Source organism: Anolis carolinensis, chromosome 1 (assembly GCF_035594765.1).
Source record: "Anolis carolinensis isolate JA03-04 chromosome 1, rAnoCar3.1.pri, whole genome shotgun sequence".
NCBI lineage: Eukaryota > Metazoa > Chordata > Lepidosauria > Squamata > Dactyloidae > Anolis > Anolis carolinensis.
Genome location: NC_085841.1, coordinates 16,215,319 through 16,236,785, shown reverse-complemented (window position 1 = coordinate 16,236,785; position 21,467 = coordinate 16,215,319). Strand labels below are relative to the sequence as shown.

General features: G+C 39.0%; 1 protein-coding gene across 38 annotated transcripts in view; it reads right to left on the bottom strand.

The window, feature by feature from the left end:
* Positions 1-21,467, bottom strand: part of nrxn1 (neurexin 1) — a 1,150,439-nt gene that overhangs the window by 512,712 nt on the left and 616,260 nt on the right. For 23 of the 38 annotated variants that reach the window (XM_062968861.1, XM_062968864.1, XM_062968882.1 and 20 more), the window contains one exon: positions 17,998-18,117. In XM_062968861.1, coding sequence (XP_062824931.1) covers positions 17,998-18,117 — 120 coding nt within the window. Of the gene's footprint in view, positions 1-17,997; positions 18,118-19,238; positions 19,266-21,467 lie in introns of all 38 variants that reach the window. The other 15 variants (XM_062968862.1, XM_062968856.1, XM_062968858.1 and 12 more) reach the window with 1 other exon arrangement.

The following is a 21,467-nucleotide window of genomic DNA, read 5'->3' as shown; positions in this document are numbered from 1 at the left end:
ATCCCACCTCTGGTCTCTACACTGTACAGTGCAGCTACTATCATTTGATTCAAATTTCATGATGCACAGAGAGCTGGCACATTTGTTGATGCGATTATGTGCTTTATAACCTGCTACCAGCAAAGCATCAATATTAATGGGATAGTAGTTATCCCATACTGTTAAGACAGAATCTCCTGGGAGAGCATAGCACTACTCTGAAAACAGGAGCATTAAAAGTTAATCAGTCCATACTGGACATTCCTAATTCATTTTGAACAAAAAGTCATGTGGGTGTTGCATGAATTCATATCAATCAGAAGGCCGGCCAGGCAGGTGCACTTCTCTAAATAGCTAGCCCCAGAATCACCCTCCTTGATAAGATAAAAGCTTGATCTGCTCTGGCATTCTGCTCCAACAATGCCTGAAGAAATGGTTCAAAGGGATACTCCCTCGCAGGGCAACCTGGTCAGCTGCTGCTACATGAACTAAATGTTAACATTCACTGGTATGGCTGTATCACCCATATCATTGTCACCATCCCTAAATAACTTGGGTTGCATTGATACCCATTTCTCTCATCTGTAGATAAAATAAGCATCAGCATTTTGTAAGGAGGTCTTGTTAATTGTGACAAATATTCATATCATTTCTGAGGATCTCACTTTTCTTCTCATGTTTTTTTTTTATGTATGCATCCATGACTCCTGAAACAGTGGCACATCAGAGATCCACTTCAGACCTGGAACTGAACCAATCGATGTTAAAAAAAAGGTATGTATTCCCCATGCCCCAGCTTAAACCAGGAGTCAGGTTTGGCTCTCCTGCCATGCAGGAATACATAATTAAAACAAGCATGGCAAATACCCTCCTAACCTCTGTTTAAAGACTTTCAGAGAAGAGAATTATCAAATCATTGAATCATAGAGTTAGAAGGGGCCTCGTAAATCACTAACTCCAACACACTGCCCAATTCAGGGTCTCCAGGAGGTAATTGTCCAACGTGGTGTTCAGAAGAGACCCCACCATCTCTCCAGGCAATGGCTTCCTTTGTCAAAACACTCTTACTCTCAAAGAAATTATGACTAATGTTCAGTCAAAATCTATTTGTTGATGTATTTAAAGAGTGTTCTCATGCCTCCTCTTAGTCTTCTCTTCACCAACCATAACATGCCCCATATCATTCACAAAGGAGAGTTCACCATCTTCTGAGGCAATCTACTATCAAATAGTACCTATAATCAATACATTCTTCCTAATGTTTAGGTGAAGCCTCTTTTCTTGTAATTTGAATCCATTGAAATAGCTGTCTGGGGGGGGGGGGGGGTGCATGGCTTACAACGTGGATTTGGGGTAGGGACTAGAGAATATCACTGTTGATCACTGCTTCTTAAACTGAGTCCTGACTCCAAATGTGGTCATTCTTAGCTCAATGTTGGGGTGATTAAAATGGTGGCAACAGTAAAATGTTTCTGAACACAACCTAGACATTGACATGAACCTGTTAGCAACAATGCACAGTGCTTACAGTAGACTCTGCAGAAAATGCACCAGCTGTACTTCATAAAAAAGGAAAATGAGTGTTTAGCAAGCCTTGCAAATCTTGATTTATTATCAGTAAATATTTATTTTTATACCTCCTTTATATATCTATGTACAAAATTCTCAGGTTGAAATGGTAGTGAGTGGAAAAAGTTGAAGGAGCCCTGCTGTAGAGATATCATCACATGATATTCATATGGGTCCTGATACTTAAAATTCTAGATTGCATTACATTAATCACAAGTTAAGCAATTAAAGAAACTGGGAGTGCAGCAGATCAGAGAGAATAAGTACAGCCCTAACAGTGAGGTTCATGTTTATGTGTGAAAGCATGGATGTGCATCCAGAAGAGTTTGGATGACTAATTGAAGCTTTTCAGTTCATGGTTGTTTCCTGATGTTTCTCTGTCTTTTTATGACAATTTATGTTGAAATTTAGGTACACATGCCCTTAAGAGCTTTATGACTCCTACAAAGTTGACGGGGGACTTTAGAGTGAAAAGCACATACTGTGGCTCTCAGGAAAATGCTGGAGTGGATTCCCAACCACTTCCCTTTGTGCCTTGGCAGCAAGACAATCAAGGCCAGAATTACAGGCTGGCTGCCACCTGCCAGCTTGACAAACTAAACCATGTACAGCTGAATACAAAATAATAGTGTTGAATTGGAAAAGTCAATAAGCATTAAACTGGTGAGGAGGAAACCTACTGGGGCCATCCACCCAAAGTCAGATATTTTCTTCTTGTGTTCCAAAAAAACTGACCTCTCACCATTGCATTCTGTAATTGCCCTGGAAAGACAAAGATCTTGCCCAGTCAGGCTAACCTATCAATTTAGGTTGTCCCAGAGATGGGAATGCAAGGCGGGTGGCAGGGGCCTTTATCAAAGCAATCAACCCACTTCTATATATTGATTGCTTCCCTAAGAAGATGAGGGAAAGATTATTCCACTTGATTTTATGGTCCAGAAATTAAAAGGAGAAAGTTTTAAAGATGCAAGCAGAGTGTATATAGGATAGTTTTTTGAGGTGGCATTATAGCAGGCATGGGCAATCTTGGGCCCTGTGGGTGTTTTGGACTTCAACTCCCACCATTCCTAACAGCCTCAGGCCCCTTCCTTTTCCCACTCAGCCGCTTAAGCGGAAGGGGCCTGAGGCTGTTAGGAATGGTGGTAGTTGAAGTCCAAAACACCCACAGGGCCCAAGATTGCCCATGCCTGCATTATAGACTCACAAGTTTATTGTGGAAACATTAAGAAGCAGTTGTATGACTAACTCAAAGCACAACTATCCACTTTGACTGCTCAAGTTGCTAAATAAAAGTCTTTGCCATTATTTATTAACTCATATCTCACCTCGAGATACCAACAATAGAACTTGAGCCTTCTGCATAATAAGTATCTATTCCATCGATGAGCAATGGTTCCTCCACTCCCTTCTAAGAATGACACTTTGGGCATTTTTCTAGGGTTTCTGATCAAACTAATTTTTACAAGTGGACAGATGGATGCATTTGGTCCCATTCCATGTTGCTAGGAGTAGGATATTTCCTGTCTACTTCATCAAAACCCAGGTGGCTTATGAAAGCTGGAACTGAATATGCCCTGAGCCTCTTTATTCACACACAAGAGAATCAACACAATATCAGATTGAGATCTTATACTGGAATTGTCTATCTAAATCTCCACGTGCAGACTTATGCATTTTATGTGCTATGCAACTCTAATGCTGGATGATGTCACTGCACAGCTGAACCAAAGTGGACAACTGAATGCAGAATCAAATAGGCATGTATCTCCATGCATATCTATATACCCATATGTATCTCCATATACTCATGCACTCAATATACAGAGTAACTTCACATGTATAATATTCAGTGGCATCACATGCATAAATATGATTCTGCAATCTTGACCTGAATGCAGACATTTCATATGAGACAAAAATATCCAACCATTTCAACTTAGGTATTCAAAGGTAAAGTAGAATTCTACCCATTTCCATTAAGGTTGTTCCATGGTTATATACTCAAAAACCTGGACTCAGTCTGAGTTGGCTCCTGTCCATCTTCATGATGTCTCTGTACTTCTAGTGTGTATCATAGGCTATCTTTGGTTAAACTGACTTTGCCTTGCTTCAGGCAAATTTGATGAATGCTCCAGAATTTCATTGGGTATCCATGGCTTCAGGGCAGTGTGGACAGCTGGATCGCATCCAATATGGACTGGTCTGCTGTATACATGGGTTACTACCACCACTTTCTTTTCCATGCAATCATCAATGCAAGGAAAAGGGGATGAATTAGGCCCATGTCACCACTGTTGTCATTCCTAGCTGGACGGAGAGTTCCAGCCCCATGGTTACTTGGGCATCTCAACCGATGTAGGAATAGAGCAAATGTGTGATCTCCTGGAGCTCGCATGTAGCTCTGTGGTTGCCTGGGATTGGTGACATGAAAGGTGAAGTAATAGCCCAATGGGGCTGATGTCAACAATAGTGGACCCTGTGAATGACAGTCTGCCATCACAGCAGGTTTAGCAGGATGTGGATACCCACCTCCAGGTCAAGTCCAATTATTTCTACTTGCGACTGGCTGCAGATTTAGTAGATTTGCCCAAAGACAGAGGACAGCTCCTAAGTAATTTGTAGTGTCCCTAGAGTGGGAGAGATTGGGAGTAAACACAGCTTTCACAAGTCCACTGTCAGCTAGGTGACCCTTGACCATTTTGGCCAGTTATAATGTTATTCATGTGATCTAGCTCATTTGGATTAAGAGAGATAATGGCTCAAGTTGGAATACAGTAAGCAGAAGCGCCACTGCGCATTTTCAGCTACAATAATTTCTGCAAATATTCAGACACTTCCCCACTCCCCACTCTTGTCTGACATACTGCATCCTTTGCAGGAAAAGGAGGTTAATCTTCACAGGAAAATCATCCCACAGCCCTGTACATTTGTCAAGGTTACAGAGGGAATGTTTTCTTTGAAGTCAGCTGTTATTCCAGCAAAGTTGCATTTAATAGCTCAAATTAAATATCTGTAGTAATACATATCAGTAGTGAGTCAGGGCTGAAAATATGATAATGGCTTTGGGGTAAAATCACGGAAGGGTGCATATGTGGGCAAATGGGTGGGGGAATGAACGATGCTTGCTTTCTCAAAGTGTTCTCTCATAATTGATTGGGATTTTTTTTCCAAAAAAGAAATGGCTGAGATTATATTTGTAAGGAAATTAAAATTATTTACAATTCTTTAGAGCCAAGCTATCTGAATTCAATCTGACATGTCACTGCTGGTTGAGCAAAACTGAAACTCCCCCCCCCCCCACTCTTTTCTTCATTATTTGTGGTAGTGCATTCAATTACTCAGATACTATCATTTTGAATATTTTCCTGCCATAAAGACTCTCTCCCTTAGGGATTGATAGAAGAAGGCCTATTAAATGAACCTTCTCGTTTTCTTATTTCTTTCCTCTTTTTAAAGGGGGAGAAGGAAAGCAGGCAAAAGGAATAGGTAAAGCATGTTGAAGCCAGGATGCAAAGAAGTAGCTCACGTATTCCTAAATAAATTAAGAATGGCAATGAGATTTCAGGAACTGAATATTGGTTGTAAGTGTCAATGGGGCATGTGCCTGTGGATTGGGGCAAGCAGGCTGTTTACTCCTCAGAAAGAGGAAAGGAATAGTTGCTGAATCCATAAGGAGATCGTGCATCACTTTCCTACTAAATCAATTCAAATGGTCAGTAGGCTGTGACAATGAAAAAGGCAAATTCTATACCAGAGGTGATTAGAGAAGGGATTGAAAATAAGGAAAATGGATAAAACCTTGTATGCTAACTCTTTAGAAAGTGATATTGAAGTCTTTGCATGTGTACTCTAAGACAAACTAGAAAATTGCAACAATTTGCAGTAAGCGATCACTTTTAATATTCATATATCCAACATGAAGTTGGGATTTGAATTTTAAATCATCTTGACAGTGTGACAATTGGTCAAAACACAGTGTGAGGAAATGTAATGGAGACAATTTGTAAAATGTGAGCGAAAGACGGGGAGGGAGATCAAAAGCACAAACAAAAGTTGGTGGATCATGGACTAAACAAAGACAGTGCTGGGAGGTGATGAAGGAGAAAGCGGTTAGTTGACCCTAGAGCTTCTAGTATCATATACAAACAATCCTTCAGCTGCTCCTTTTGCATAAAATCAGCTCACTCTATCAGACCTCATTGGAATATAGTATGCTGTTCTGGGAAAATATAGTTCAAGAAATGGACGGACAGAATGAAACAGGTTCTAAGAACAGGAGTAATGATGGTGAGACATATGTGAGAGAAACCCTAGGAAGATAGAAATTGGGTACAGTTAACCTGAGAAACTGAGGGGGAGATGTGATATCATTCTGAAAATACCTAAAGCACTACTATATTGATGAGAGTAAAGGTTTTGCCTTATGATGCCAAGCTGGATTTAGAAGAATTAAAGATATAGGATGGGAAGTTTCAGTTGAATGTGAAGAGAAATCTCTTAATAGCAACAGCAGCTTTACAACGGAATTGGTTATCAACCCCCTCTCTCAAATTTACTTTTTTAGGTGAGTTGTAAAAAAATACTATAGTAAAGGTAAAGGTTTTCCCCTCACAGTAAGTTTAGTCATATCTGACTTTGGGGGTTGGTGTTAATCTCCATTTCTAAGCTGAAGAACCGGCATTGTTTGTAGACACCTCCAAGGTCATGTGGCTGGCATGACTGCATGGAGCGCCATTACCTTCCCGCCGGAGTGCTACCTATTGATCTACTCACATGTGCATGTTTTTGAACTGCTAGGTTGGCAGAAGCTGGGGCTAAGAGTGGAAGCTCACCCCACTCTCCAGATTTGAACCTTCGACCTTTCAGTCAGCAAGTTCAGCAGCTCAGCAGTTTAACCTTCTGCACCACTGAGGGCTCCTTCCAAAAATATTATATTTATTATTTTATCATGCAATATATTTCAAACCTGCCTTTGAATACATGGACCTCATCGGTCAGCTAAGCATTTTAGATTCAAAGAACAATATAGGCACAGCTTGCCTACGCAAGAGAGAAACAGTGAGGTGTAGTGGCTTGAATGTCAGACCATCACTTTAGACACCAGGGTGCAAATTCCTGCTTAGACATGGAAACCCACTTTTGTGCAAACTTTCCACAATTGTGTTCTGAAATGTGATTTTTTTCTAATAGTTGTCTCTTGGGTTCACTGTCTTAAGAGGGTGTCTCACTGTAGTGAAACACCATTTTTTATTGCGGATGAGAATAATAAAACAAGCAGGAACCAGTGTGGTGTAGTGATTTGACTGCTGAACTATGACTCCTCACTTGAGTCCTCACTGGGTGACCATTAGCAAGTCAGCCTCAGAGGAAGGCAAAGGCAAACCCCTGACCATACTCTGAAAACAAATTGAAGGTACACAACAATAATAAGTTATTTACCACTCTGTTGAGTCAACCCTTTTACATACCATTTAACTAACTATTCTAATTTGTTTGGAAAAGTCCTGAGTAATCATCTAACATTTTACTTTAACAGCTTTCAAAATTTCAGTTTATCTCCTTTCGACACCTTCCTTGTCCTCAACTGACATCAATTGCTGCAATTTGAGTTGAATGGGCAAAAATAGTTGGCACTCAATAACTCATGGGGATAAGGACATTTTTTTTTCCTTTTCCAGTAGGCTCAAGTCAAAAGCAACCCACTGCAGCCTCTCCTAGTGTATGTGTTCTTCCTCAATAATAATTTTGTTATTATTTTGGCCCCCATGTTGTGATTTGCATCTGTGAAATTTTGGAGGATATAAATTTATTCAGTTTATGCTATGCTATGTGTCCATGGCCCTCAATACCATGTTCCTTTCCCGGTTATTTTAAGTCCAGGAGAAGCCTTTTTAGAAATAGAAAGTAAAAAAAGAAAGAAGCTCTAGGCCCTCAAGGGTGCATTCCCCTTCCACACCCCACTCCTAGTGTGCTGGTTAATGCATTTGTGCTAAAATTGCTTGGGGCAGAAAGAGAGAAGCAGGAGAATTTAATTCAGGCCAAAGACAGAAATGTGGATGTGTGATGACCTCATTATAAAAAAGATAACCAATATATTTCAATGAAACTAGGTGAGATGCCACTACCATAAATATATTAGTGGAAATGTTTCATATTCTCTACCAGAAAATGAAAATATTCATAGACCAAAAAATAATAATCAAGGAACTGTTCCAGTAAAATCAATGTTCTGGCAGGGGAAGTGAGAGGGCTATTTGGAAAGCTGGGCCCTCAATGCAACATAGCAGATCTGCACTGTTCTATACTCTCATGCCATAAGTGGGTTATTAATGTTGTCAGATACACAGGCAGTCCCCAAGTTATGAACAAGATAGGTACTGTAGGTTTTTTCTTTAGCTGGATTTGTATGTAAGCTAGAACAGGCACATTTTAAGTGTAACTCCAACCAAATATATTCAGATTTCACCTCACTTTCTGTCTCTATGTATACTGGATTTTGACTTGTTGTGGAAACAAGGATTGGTGATAAAGCTTCAGTGGAGACACCTTTTTCCCATGATAACTCTTCCAGGAGTGAATTTCCCTTCCTAGGGATAGATTTCTCTCACTTCCTGTTGTCTCACCTTTGTTCTTATGAGTTGTATATAAGTCAGATGTTTGTAAGATGCCTGTACTGTAATCTAACCAAAACTAAAAAATACAGTGAATGTGGTCAAGAATGAACTGTATTTCCCAGTATTCTCGTTCTCTCTCTCTCATAATTTTCGAAGGAAATTCCTGATAATAACAGCTGTTCAATGGTGGAACTGAATCTCCTTTGATAGAAGAGAGGCTTCATGTATATCTACACTGGAATGATATAACATCAGATTGCTGACATAGATGGTTTTTAAAGACATCTCCAACTTGATGAGTCCAAGCAAGTGTGGAAACTAGTGCCTCCCATGTCTGTGGTTTATAAATCTGCTTTGGGTTTCAGTCCAAACTTTAAATGAGCAATCCAAGATTCTTAATTGATTGGTGGGTTCATAAAATTTACACAAAGCTGTAGCGATTTACTTTCTTTAGGTGAGTTGTAAAGATATTATATTTATTACTTTGTATTTCTAACCTGCCTTTGAATACATGGACCTCATCTGTCAGCTAAAAGTGTTCAAACTTGTGGGTATGGCCACTTTATCACCATACCCATGAGTTTTGCTATTCAACCACACGGCCTTCCTATAAAGATCTATTCCTAAACATTTCATTCCATGGATCTGACAAAGCAGATTTAATCTAGGAAAACTTATTCTATCAACTTTGTTCTCTCAGCTAACCTTTGAGGTGATACAAAATCTCTTTGCATAATGATATTCCATGCTAAAATGGCTAAGTTTTACATTCTTAGTGAAATATTCATTGAAATAAACAATAACTGCATTTTAGATATCCTACTGTTTATTTCCATTTTGCTATCATGTGAAAAATGAAATTAACAGAATTGTTTTTGACATGATGACTTTCAAAAGATTGAAAAATAGGAGTCTAGTCCCATCATTTAATTATTCCTAGGAGTCCCCACAGTGAAAGAGAGAAAACAGCATTTAGGGGCAACTCCGTCCTCCTACTTTTCCTTTTACGGATTTGGTATAACAAAGGATTCTCTCAATGCCCAGCCTCCGATTTCCGTTACATAATTCTAGTCCCTTGAGAAACACTTACTGCTAAGCTATTCTTGCCATTCTGGATCTTCACAAACCATTCTGTGAAAAGCTCCATGGGGATTTGAGGCACATCACACTCAGATGCCCTTCAAGAACATGAAGGGAGGGGGGCTTTATAGGATCATACTATAATTTGAAAATTCATTATTGAAATGCCAGTCAGAGATAAAAGGAAATGAATAGGTGTTCCTGAACGTCAATGAGGAAAATATAGGAAGCGGCTTTGTACAAGTTCAAATTATTCATTCCTGTAGCCCAGGACTATTTATATTGACTGAATGGGAAAATTTGTTCATTAAAATGCACCTTATCATATTTTATGATTCATAATATTTATGTTTTTGTTTTCAGGCATAAATTTGGTCAGCCAACTTAGGTTTAAACTATGCACAGAAACTCTATGGAGGCTTGTGCACATATTCCGCTGTTTGACATATTATTAGAACAGGTCTTCCATGATGCAATCCTTTCTTTGTATGCTATTTTTCCTATCCTAGTCATTTATTTGTAAAAAAAAAATGGTGAACTGAAACATAAGATTCAGAGAACTAAAAAGTAGATTAGTTCAGAAAATTTGAATTAGTATCATATCATGTGAAATGTTTCTCTCACATTTTGTTCCTGTGTGCCTTCTAGCAATTTCCAGTTACTGGTGACTCTACAGTGAAGTTCTCATGGGGTTTTCCTGGCAATGTTTGTTTAGAAGAGATTTGCGATTTTCTTCCTTTGAGGCAAGATCACGAATGTCACCCAAGGATTTCCATGGCTGAGGGTTCAAACCCTGATCTCCCAGTGTCTTACAACCTCATCATATTTGCTAGGTGAAGAGTCCTGCTTCATCTGGCTTAGCCATGGAAATGGAGAGCAGCTGGGGTAAAACCGTCAACCTGCACACTTCGCATCACATGGTCACTCCATTGGAGCCAGCAAAACACAGGAATCCTCCCAGTCTTGAGAGTGAAGCATTGAACGACACTTCCACTCCAACTGGAGGAGGAGCTTCCACAGGAAGCTCCTCTGCATCTTGTCATGGGTGGCGGGCCCATCTGACCTGCAACTGGAGTGGAAGCATCGTGTAATGCTTCCAGAGGTAAATATGATGAGGTAGTAAGTCCAACACTCAAACCACTACTGTATACTGATTCTCATCCATGACATTCATCCCAATAATTGGAAATTGAGAAGGCGAGAATCTGAATCCAGGATGTTCTATATGCAAACCATGTCCTGGACTATTGAGCTGCTTCCTTTCTGCAGGCACATTCATAGAATCATAGAGTTGGAAGAAATCCATTCTGTGATGTATTTCAGATTTGCATCCTGCCTAATATTCATGATTTTTGACTAGAAAGCTTTCCCTTGATTTCTCTTTTACAATAAAAATTGGAAAAAAATATTTTTTTTGACAGGAACACGCAGGATATTACAACACAGTCACAGTTGTCATGGGGATTATGTAAGGTGTACAAACTACTTTTCTAAGCTCTCATCCAGGTATCTACTCTTCTCCCAGATTGAGTGCTTCAGCTAAGATGCAAACTTTTCCAGCAGCATTTCCGAGGAAATTTTGCATTGGGACACATATCATTTTATGGGCTTTTTTATTGTAGCATAGCTTTGCCAAATTCTCAATGAGTCTCCGATGTGGGTGACATAGCCATAGTTAATGAAGTAAGTATATCTCGATCCTCAAAAACAGTCCTTTCCATATTATTTTGCTTAATGTATCTCAGTGTCAGCCTAAAACAACAGAACCTATTTCAGAAATAACTTGTCTTACCATCCTGAAAATACCCGATTTCATCTGATTCTAGAAGTTAATCTTGGTCAGACATGATTAGTGTTTGAATGGGAAACCACTAGGAAATACCTAGTTTTCCCTAGACCCTTTCCACACCATGGCAATGATATAAAATTAAGTTGTTTCATGACTTAATAGAGTTATACATCCAGGAACTTCAAACAAAAAGAAGAATTTGTCAGAGAACTTGCAAAGACTGGAAAAGGGCATTTCATATAGAGCCTCTAATTTGGGGTCAGGATCATTTTCAACCCGGTGCTTATATAAAAGCTGCCTGGACTGAGAGTAGAACATTCCCAATACTGAAAACCTGCTGTTACTAATACTTAGGATATTTCAGAAGGGTTTCATGGATGCGAGGGGGGAGTTTGCTTCTCAGAGAAGCAAGAATAGCCACCCATTTGTGAGAGTAATCATTACGTGTTCTTTTTGTAAAGTTTCCTATATAATCCTAGTTTTCAGGAACACTTTTTCCCCCTTGCCAGTTTTCATTGTACTGAACAATATAACACCTTCCATCATATCTCACCTCTGAAGATTGTACTGGCCCTGAAAGTACAAGTGTCTTATTATTATCTGAGAAAAGAAAAAGACAACAGCCATGCCATCTCAGACCAAACTGTTCTTGCATTTTCCCCTATTCTTTAAGTGAACTGGAAATTGAGTACAGACCATCTCAGCAACAAATAATCTCTGATGGTTTACTTCACAAAAGAAGGCATGCATTCTGCCATGGTCAAAGTTTGGAAGAAAAATCATTGTTTAATTACAGTTTGAGTGTTTGTGTGTGTGTGTGTGTGTGTGTGTGTGTGTGTGTGTGTGTGTTTTTACAATAACTAGGGCTTGGTTTACTCACATTCTGATTGTAACTGCTTAAGCTCCGAGTTCACTTTTTTGCAGTTTAGCTGTGATTTTTACCATCTGATCTCAACACTTCATGTCAAAATCTGAATATATTTCCAACAAATCTCCCAAGTTTCAGAAAGTTACATTTCTGGCCTGTAATTTATTCCACAGTGATCAGTTGCTACAGTAAATTGGGGTTTTGTAATCCAAAAAGAAACTTTTCCAAGGCCTGCAAGTTTGGCATCACTTTAACTGTCGTGGCTCAGTTTTATGGAATCATGAGAATTGTAGTTTAGTGAGGCAACAATGTGCTTTAACAGAGAAGGCTAAAGACCTTGTGAAACTACAACTCATGGAATTTAAAGTGGTGTCAAACTGCATCAATTTAACAGTGTAGATGCATCCCTAGCCTCCTTTTGCTTAAATGAATCAGTTACTGTTCTTCTTGTGGGTTAGTCTAATCTAGAATAGAACAAGTGACTCTATTGTTGAGTGGTATCCATGAAGGTAAACAACAATAATGCAATGGGTCTACTTTAGTTAGGGTTAACAGTAGGATATAGAGTTTAGCATTTACATTCTCTTTATTATTTAACTCTTCATGTCTGAATATATTACATTTCTGTAGCAATAACAATAACAATAACAATAACAATAATAATAATAATGACTGTATTTATATAGCACCCTATCTCCCCAAGAGGACTCAGGGCGGTTTCCAACGTAAGCAAAAACATTCAGATGCCAATAGGAGACCATACAACAGAAGTAAACATCATTAAACAAGAGCAACAACCAAAATATAAAATCCAGTTATAGTTTGCTCCATCAGATGGGTTCAAAAATACCAATGGCCAGAATTTCAAAATGGACATGACCAACAACAAAGACTAATTTATTCCATTATGTACCCAGCCATTGTTATTTTGTTGTTGTTATTTTAATTCTTTAAAGTTATATAGATTGTGATGACCAATCATTTAAAAAATCCATGAAAAATACATTAGATTCCAAACAATCAACTAATTATTTTTGATTAATATATCAAGAGTTAATCCACATTCAAATTGGCTGATAGATACTTTTTAAAATATCAGCGATAGTATTTCAAGTACCCTTATGGTTCATCTTCCCTTGCATATAGATCCTGATCATGTAATAACAGGAAAAATACTACCCATCACTTTGAGATAACTGCCAACAATAAGATACTGAATAGCAACTTATTACTTTTAAAATCTGGAATCTGAGCTTAGAAAAGTCATTTTTTTGGGATAACAAGTTTCATAATCCACCATACAATACCAATGGACAAGTGATGCTGGTAGTCATTCTGCAGCTTGGCAGAAATCAGTGTTGTATAAGCATATACTCTCTGTACATGTATATCTCAACCATTAAATTTCTATTGCTCATATCCATGATTTTTGTTCAGGTTCACTGCAATGGAAATTAAGTATGGAAATAATACAAATCTCAGAGAAATGTGTCAAGTGAAAGCTAGAAGTGGCACAAATGGCACGCCTCCCTGAATTGAGGTCACCCTGGTTGACAGAGTGAAAATATCAACGTCAGTATTGTAATAATATTTGTGCAAGTTTCGTGAACTATGCTAAATTCACTATACTGAGGAGTAGTTGGCTATAAATAAATACAATGAGCTCTTGATACGTGGTGGGGTTTTGCTGGGGACCTTATATGGATACCAAAATCTATGACTGTTCAAGTCACTTTACATACAATGACATAGTAAAATGGTGTCCCTTATATAAAATGACAAAAATCAAAGGTTGCTTTTTGGATTTTTGTTTTTGTAAAAAAATTCAAACTATGGATGGTTGAATCTGTGGATGCAGAGTTGGTGGGTATGAAGTGCTATAACTAGAGGATTCTTGAATCCTATGAATTATTTTTCTTGTGTGCCTCCATGTCATTTCTGACTTGTGGGAACTCTAATGACCTTGTCACATGGCCACCGGAGTCACTCCGCATTGTCGGAGGTCGTGGGATCACCCAGCTCCAATAAAAGACGATCCAATGGGGGGGAGTGTCTATCATGCATCTCCCCCACCCCATAGCTTCCTATGGCAACATGGGGAGCCTCCCATATTTCTGCGGTGGCGGTATGTGCCGGCTCTGTCTTACTTTACCCAAGGAGCCCCACTGGTATCGTTTGATGGGAGCCGGTGGGTGACCTGGCCTAAACTGGCATATTCCACTGATTTTAGCCCTTTGTGATGAGGTCATAAGTTATCACAAGGTTTTCTTGGCAAGACATCCAGAGAATGTTTTCCCTATCAGATTGCAGCTTCTGAATGAATGTGTGTATGCTTTTTTTCTCATATTATTTATCATCGTGCATACAGTAATTAATTTTGTTGCACCAATTCTCAAAAAAAATGTGATACCTGCCTGCTTTCCCATTCCAATCAATGGGGATTTCTGCAGGATGTAATCCAAAAAAAAAAAAAGGAAACTGATTATAAATACAAACATTTGGAGTATCTTCAAAGCCTTCAGTGTATGTGTCTCTTTCTGTATGTGCGTGAACACATTCAAGTGGGAGGGTAAGAGAAAAATGACATTACTATATGATAATGAATGCAAAATCCCAAGGTGAAGTCAATGAGAAATGTCAGCAATGGGAAGACAGCCTTCAGTTCATTTTAGAGTTCTACAGTAAAACTGGAGATGGCAATTGTAACTGCTAAAGTAATCAGCTGTGGCACAGAACCAAACCGACCTAAAGCTGTTTTATGGACACAATAAGGCGAAGCTGGGGAGTTACCTAAACAAAATATTTAGCGTATAATTCCAACCCTCTCTCCAGCTCCAAAGTAGTCAGGAAACAGAGCTAGTGACATCATCATCATCATCATCATCATCATCATCATCATCATCATCATCATCATCATCATTTAATTACTTATTAATCGCCCTCCATCCACGAAGCTCTAGGCGATTTACAAGATAAAATTGTAAAGGATAAAAATACATACATACAAATATTAATAAAATTAACATAGATTAAAAGCTCTAGTAAAGAGCCAGGTCTTGAGTGCGAGGGTAAAAGGCCCTAACTCACGCATGGCTCTCATATAGGGCGGCAAGGCATTCCATAAGGCAGGGGCAGAAATAGAAAAAGCTCTGCGCCTGGTCCTTTCCAAGTGCACTTCTCTAGGACCCGGTATATAAAGTAAGTCTCGTTGGGATGGTCGTTGCGACCTCCGATGATGGGAGAAGGAGAGACGGTCCCTAAAGAATGATGGGCCCTGGCCGTAAAGAGGGTCAGAACTAGCATCTTCAGAACATGAAACAGAAGTTCAACTGCTATGCATAGTCTTCAACCATTTAGTAGGCAATATACTATAAAAGTAAATACAGTTACATTGCTAGAGGATATGTGTGACAATGGATATGTTCATAGCAGATTTTGCTATTTTTCCAGGTAGGTACTGTAGAAATATTCATGTTGGAAGAGTTGAGCTATTGTTACAGGCATTTTTTAAAAAGAAACTCAAAAGATCCTTTTCATTTATGGATCCCTCAGACTTCCATTGTGTTTTTGTGACTTCTATTTTGGGAAACTGGAGGCAACAGTATATAACATCTCTTTAAGGCCAATCAGGAGGTAGGCTTTGCCTTTTTTAAAGGGGTAGATTCTTTCCCAACTGCATTCTATGCGCCTTCAAGTTGAACCTGATTTCTAGAAATCCAATCATAGAGGATTTTAGGGGGGCAAGATGTGTTCAGAGAAGGTTTGCCATTGTCTTCCCCTTTGGCTTAAGTAGTATGGCTTGCCTAATATTATCCTGTGGGATTCTGTGGCTGAAAGGGCATTTGAACTCTGGTATTCCAGGACTACAGTCCAAAACACTGAAGCACTATTATACACTGGCTCTCCAAAACCATTCTGTAACCCTACAAAATTATTCCTATCTATTTAGGGATGTGTTTTTTGATGAAAAGGACATGGGTGTGTTTGGCAGGAGCCAGCATAGTGTAGTAGTTTGAGTGTTGGACTAGGGTTCATGCAAGTCACACACTCCCAGTCCCCAAATCATGTGGTCAGGTTGTCTCAGGGTTTCCAGAAATCAGAAAGGCACACAATAATAACAATAGTAGGCTTTGTTGGGCAAAAATAGTAAGCCAAATTTTTCCAAGGGCTACACTGGAACTCTTAAAAGGCCTGCATGTTCCTTACAAATACCACTAAGCCCAGTTTTGCTATATAGCCTGGAGGAGATATTATGTGAATTCTCTATCATCAGTTATTACTGTCTCCTTGCTCTATTGTCAGACCAGGAAGACTCATTTTAAATCAGTCTAATAGCACAGAAGACACTTTAAAATTCTGCTTCATCCTTGTAGAAAAAAATGTTAAGATGTCTAAATGTGATTTCCTCCATAGAATGGAAAAGAGGAACATGCTGATAATTTGAAGGACAGAAGAACCATTTAGAAAACCCAAACTGCTCCCTCTTTCTTGCCCCCTCCCTCCTTCACTTCCTCCCTGTCAGAATAGTGTGGAGTTAAATATTAAGCAGATCTTTTACCGGGCCCCTATGATGGAAAAATAGGAGATGTGAAACTGAACAGCACTTGGAAGACCACTTCACTATATAAATACCACAAAAATGATGCTGAAATTAGCATGTCACCTTGACCTTCTCACTGTAGACCTATCCTCTCAAGATATTTGGCATGACAAGTCAAGGTCCAGCCATGAATGACCAATCCAGCATCACAACAGCTCATACTATTGACCTGGGACGCTTTCACATTACACAGGTGTAGCTCTGTGGTGCCATATTAAATGTCACAGTTCTATCCTATGGAATCGAATGACTTGCAGTTTGTTGAGAGCTCGTTGGCTGAAATTTCTAAATTCCTCTCCCTAAATGTACAACCCAGGATTCCATAGGATATGGCCAGGGCAGATAGTAGAATCATAATGCTATAACTATATAGGATGAAACAGTCTCTGCTGTCACCTTCCTCTCCATAATTTTCCCGCACAAACCATATGCAGTCAACAAGGATGTGCCCAGTTTTACTCCATTTCCTGACACATCATGATTCTTGTTCTCCCAGTCTACCTCTGATTCATGTTGTGACCAGTCTTACTAAGCAGTGCTGAAGAATACATTTTCACATTTTCCATGAGGTTGTATACAGTTGTATATCATGACTAGGCAAAAGGTTTATGAAAAAATATATACATACATACTGACATAGACATATGGGTCTGGGCTGCGTCTAGTTCTCCGATGATCAAAAAGGTGAATCTTTATTCAAGAGAACAGTTATCAGTTTTCCTCATTAAAAGTATTTGGGTAGTAGAAGCCCTCTTCTATCTGAACATGAGCACTTATCATAAACTCCTCCCAACTATAAAGACATTTCCACACCATAAGAGACATATTGGATGGATATGATTATGTACCTTGCCTCTAGTCTAGTCATTGCCTTGATTCACCTCAAATGCATTTAAGACCTAAAGAATTTCTCAACCTCAAGGTTACGTGATTGTAAGCAATACCAGAATTTATTCAGATGACATTTAAGTGGAATAAAACCCCAAGTTATTAATTTTTTGACAGAACCTTCCATGCCACCTCAAGCAGCTTGACGCAGGAAGGTAATGAGGGTTGTCAACTGTTTCACAGTAATTACTACCCACATGATATAATGTTACAAAATTACAATATATCTTAAGAAAGTGAGAACTGAAAGAATTCCCCTCCCTCCCTCACACACAGAAAAGCCAAGAACAAGAAATATATAATGTGTTTTACCCAAAGATCACATTCAAACATCAGTACTAGACAGAAATTGTAGTATCAGAGTCCCAAAGTCTGCTTCTGTATAACGGGAAGTCTTGCCATGTATCTGCAAATGTGACTGCAATATCTCAGTTGTGCATAACTTTTTTAAAAAAATAAATAAAAATACTTCTTGCAGAGTATGCCAGCTCAATTAAATGTATAATATTAAAATAACACACCATTTCAGACACTTGCTTCCAATGCTACTTGCCTTAGAGCCCTTAAGACTTTTCAAACAAGAGACAGAGAGAGTCTTTAATGTACTCACGGTCATTGCACAGCGTTCCACTGAAAGAGGTCATACTACAGTCGCAGCTGAATCCATCCCATTGCTGCAAGCAGACTCCTTGGTTTGCACATGAGTCTTCTTGGCATGTTGTGCTGGGACCTAAGAAGATGGCACACAGGGGGAAAGAAAGAGAGAGAAAACTTGGGTGTTTGTCTTTCACAGCCACCACACGTGCCATTGGATCACACAGGGTAGTTGCCAACATCTCATGTCCAAAGAGCAAACCAAAGGAAAGACCGGAGAACAGGATTGGTGGTAGCTTTTGTTCTTAAAAACTGCTCATTCAGAAGTCCCATATGGTGGTGTTTTTTTATTCATGGGGTGGAGGGATGTAAAGGGATGAGTCCATTCAGAAATATAACAAAATAAGAGCGCTAAATCAAGCAAAATGAGGTGGTAGCAAATCTCGCTAATTTCACTCCAACATCTATGATTATTTCTCTTCAGCGTGATGAGGTCTGCCAGATACTGTGGAAAACAGAATATAAAACTATGTTTTGGAAAAAAAAAGGAAAGAAAAAGCAAAACAAGCTAGAAAAAGAAATGTTCTGCCATCCAAGGAATGATTTGATGAAGAGCTATGGCCTGAATCCAATTTTATGGACACAAGTAGACCTATTCAATCCTTTATCCATGGTGGAGTCCAAACATAAGTAAATACTATGGATTCAATCGGCCTCCTCAAGCAGCCATTTGCAACAGGATTCAGGCCTACACACGTGGAAACTCAAGAGATGTTTGGGTTGGTGTATTTGTTTAAAATAAATTGTGTCTTGGTTTCTTAGCAGGAATGTTGGCAAGTATCTTTTTTTGCATGCTTTAAATTATCCCATGCAGGTTTTGAAAAAAAAAGTGGGGGAGGAAGGAATCAGCCAACTAATGCACTGGCATGCTCAAAAGTGACATCACACGTGAAACATAAAGCTAGTCTATTTCTAAGATCATCAACTAGACCACTGAAGGCAAGGGGAAAAGAACTTAAAGAAAAAAGGCATGATCAAAGCACTAAAGCAATCACTATACAAATAGACACAAGACTGAAAGCCTTTATGCAAAATATCCTGTAAGAGGAAGCGTTCCCTGCATCTTTTTTTTTCAAAAAGAAAATAGAAAAAAATCTGATGCAATGTTAATGCGCATCAGCATCAAGGAGGCTGATGTTTCCCATTGTACCTTTGGGTGGGTTTCAGTCTTGTTTAATATACATAAGGGCCATCTACCTTGCAAATCAGCTTTCATCAATGCAACTTTGTCAGCAAAATAAAAAAAAGCAAAATATATTCAATGTTAGTAAGCAAATATCGAAATGGCATCAAACACAGAAAGACTCTTCAGAGAGAGAAAACGTGCATGCCGCTCTTGAAAGAGGAAAGGAAATTCCATGTAATGCAAATAAATTAATGCTAATAGACATAAATCTCCAGGCAAGCCAAAATGAGAATGCAGTAATTTGCCAATATTTGACTACAAATATAATGGTTAATTGAGCTGATGACATGTAATGAAGGAAAATTAAAACCATGTCTTTTTGTAGGACAGTCGCAAACATATTAGCAAAGGGAATGCATGGTTTAATCCTGACTAGCCATTTGTTATGTTCAGCAGCAGCTGGTTCCATCTTTAGCACATTTTGTTTTCCCATCATCCTGTTCCCTAGGCCTTCTGCTGGAAATGACAGAATTAGGACTGAAAGAAATGCCAGAAATCACATATTGACCCCCCCCCCCCAGCCTGGTACGCAATGGTTAAGGTCAAAAAAGAGCTCAAATTTGTCATTTTGTTCTTCTTTCAAAACTCATGTTATTCCACATCCCTGCATATAAGCGCCTGATTTCCTTTTAACAAAATGGTCTCAGTGGAGGCATCTAGCCATTTAAGTCAAATGTTTACACAGGAGTCCAATTTGTATGTATGTGTCATGGTTTTTACCTTGAAAGCAAGCTAGAATGGGGGTCAGAAGGCAAACTATTCATCAGGTAAGGGGGCAGCTCCAGGTCAGAATAAGCAGCTTTAGAGGTCCAATTGCAACCCAACTGCCTCCTGGAGACATCTGTAACTGGTGGAAGAACAGCCACCATCAACGGCGTTTGGTGACCTTCATGACTTCTGTGTCAGTCGAGGCTGCAAATCCATTAAAGTCCAAAGTTTGAAAGCACTCTCTCAAGTGTCAAACTATTTTGGAGATGACATTCAACATGTGAATAGCTCCCATAAGATTCAGACTAAAGCCCAGGGTTGATTCATAACTCCATTGATATGGCAACTATCAGCCATCAATAACAGTGCAACCATTTACTGACGACTACAATATAGGAATGCATTTATTTGTGTTTTTTTTATTTCAAGTTCTTTTTTCTTCTTCACTGTGTGAGCTTTACATGGTTTTTCTGATTTCAGGATTTTTTTTTTCTTCTAAGGGCTTTTCCACATAGCAATATAACCCAGAATATCAAGGCAGATAATCCAGAATATCTGCTTTGAACTTGGTTATCTGAGTCAACACTACCAGGTAACCCAGTTCAAAGCAGATAATGTGGGATTTTATACAGCTGTATGGAAGGGGCTTATATTTGGAAAGTTGTGTGCAAAATTCACAAATCTTTTTTTGCACATTTTGGACCAAATTTACAGGGGGGGGGGGGAATCCAAGAGAGAAATGCTTTTTTGGAGGGACAGATAATAGGCTGTTTGTGTTTTTTGTTCATTTTGTTGCTATTCTGAGACTGAGAAAAAGAATACATCCTTACATAGGGGCAACACATATCATGCTCCCAATCTGCTAAGGATAAGCAGATGTGTAAATATTTTATAACCCTCGTATCCACAGTGAGGGCCAGCAGTTTCTCTGAAGAGCGGCTACTTGAGCCCTCTGCTGGCAAGATAGTAGGCTTGGATCCTACCTTGACGTCTTGGATCTGAGTCTAGTTCAATTTGTCAATACAGGTTGAGCATCTCATCTGGAATTCCAAAATCCAAAATACTCCAAAATCCAAAATTGTCCACCTTGATGGCTGAGATAGTAACATCTTCGCTTTCTGATGTCTCAATGTACACAAACCCTTTTCATGCACAAAATTATTACAAATATTGTAGAAACTATATTTTAGGTATATGCATAAAGTATATATGAAACATAAATTTCACGTTGAGACTTGGATCCTGTCTCCAAGATCTCATTGTGTACGTATATACCATGGCAACATAGTATCCTGGGGTGTATAGTTTGGGGAGGCATTTTAGTTCTCTGGCTGTACATGCCAATTGCCTCTCTCTGAAATGGAACTACCATATTTCCATAGGATTATGCTTTTGTGGTAAATGGAGAATCATAGTGCTATAATTATGTGATGCGGAAGGACTTCCTGCATCATGATTTCTCTGCCCCCTTCCACACAGCTGTATAAAATCCACATTGAACTGGAGGATATGGCAGTGTGGACTCAGATAAC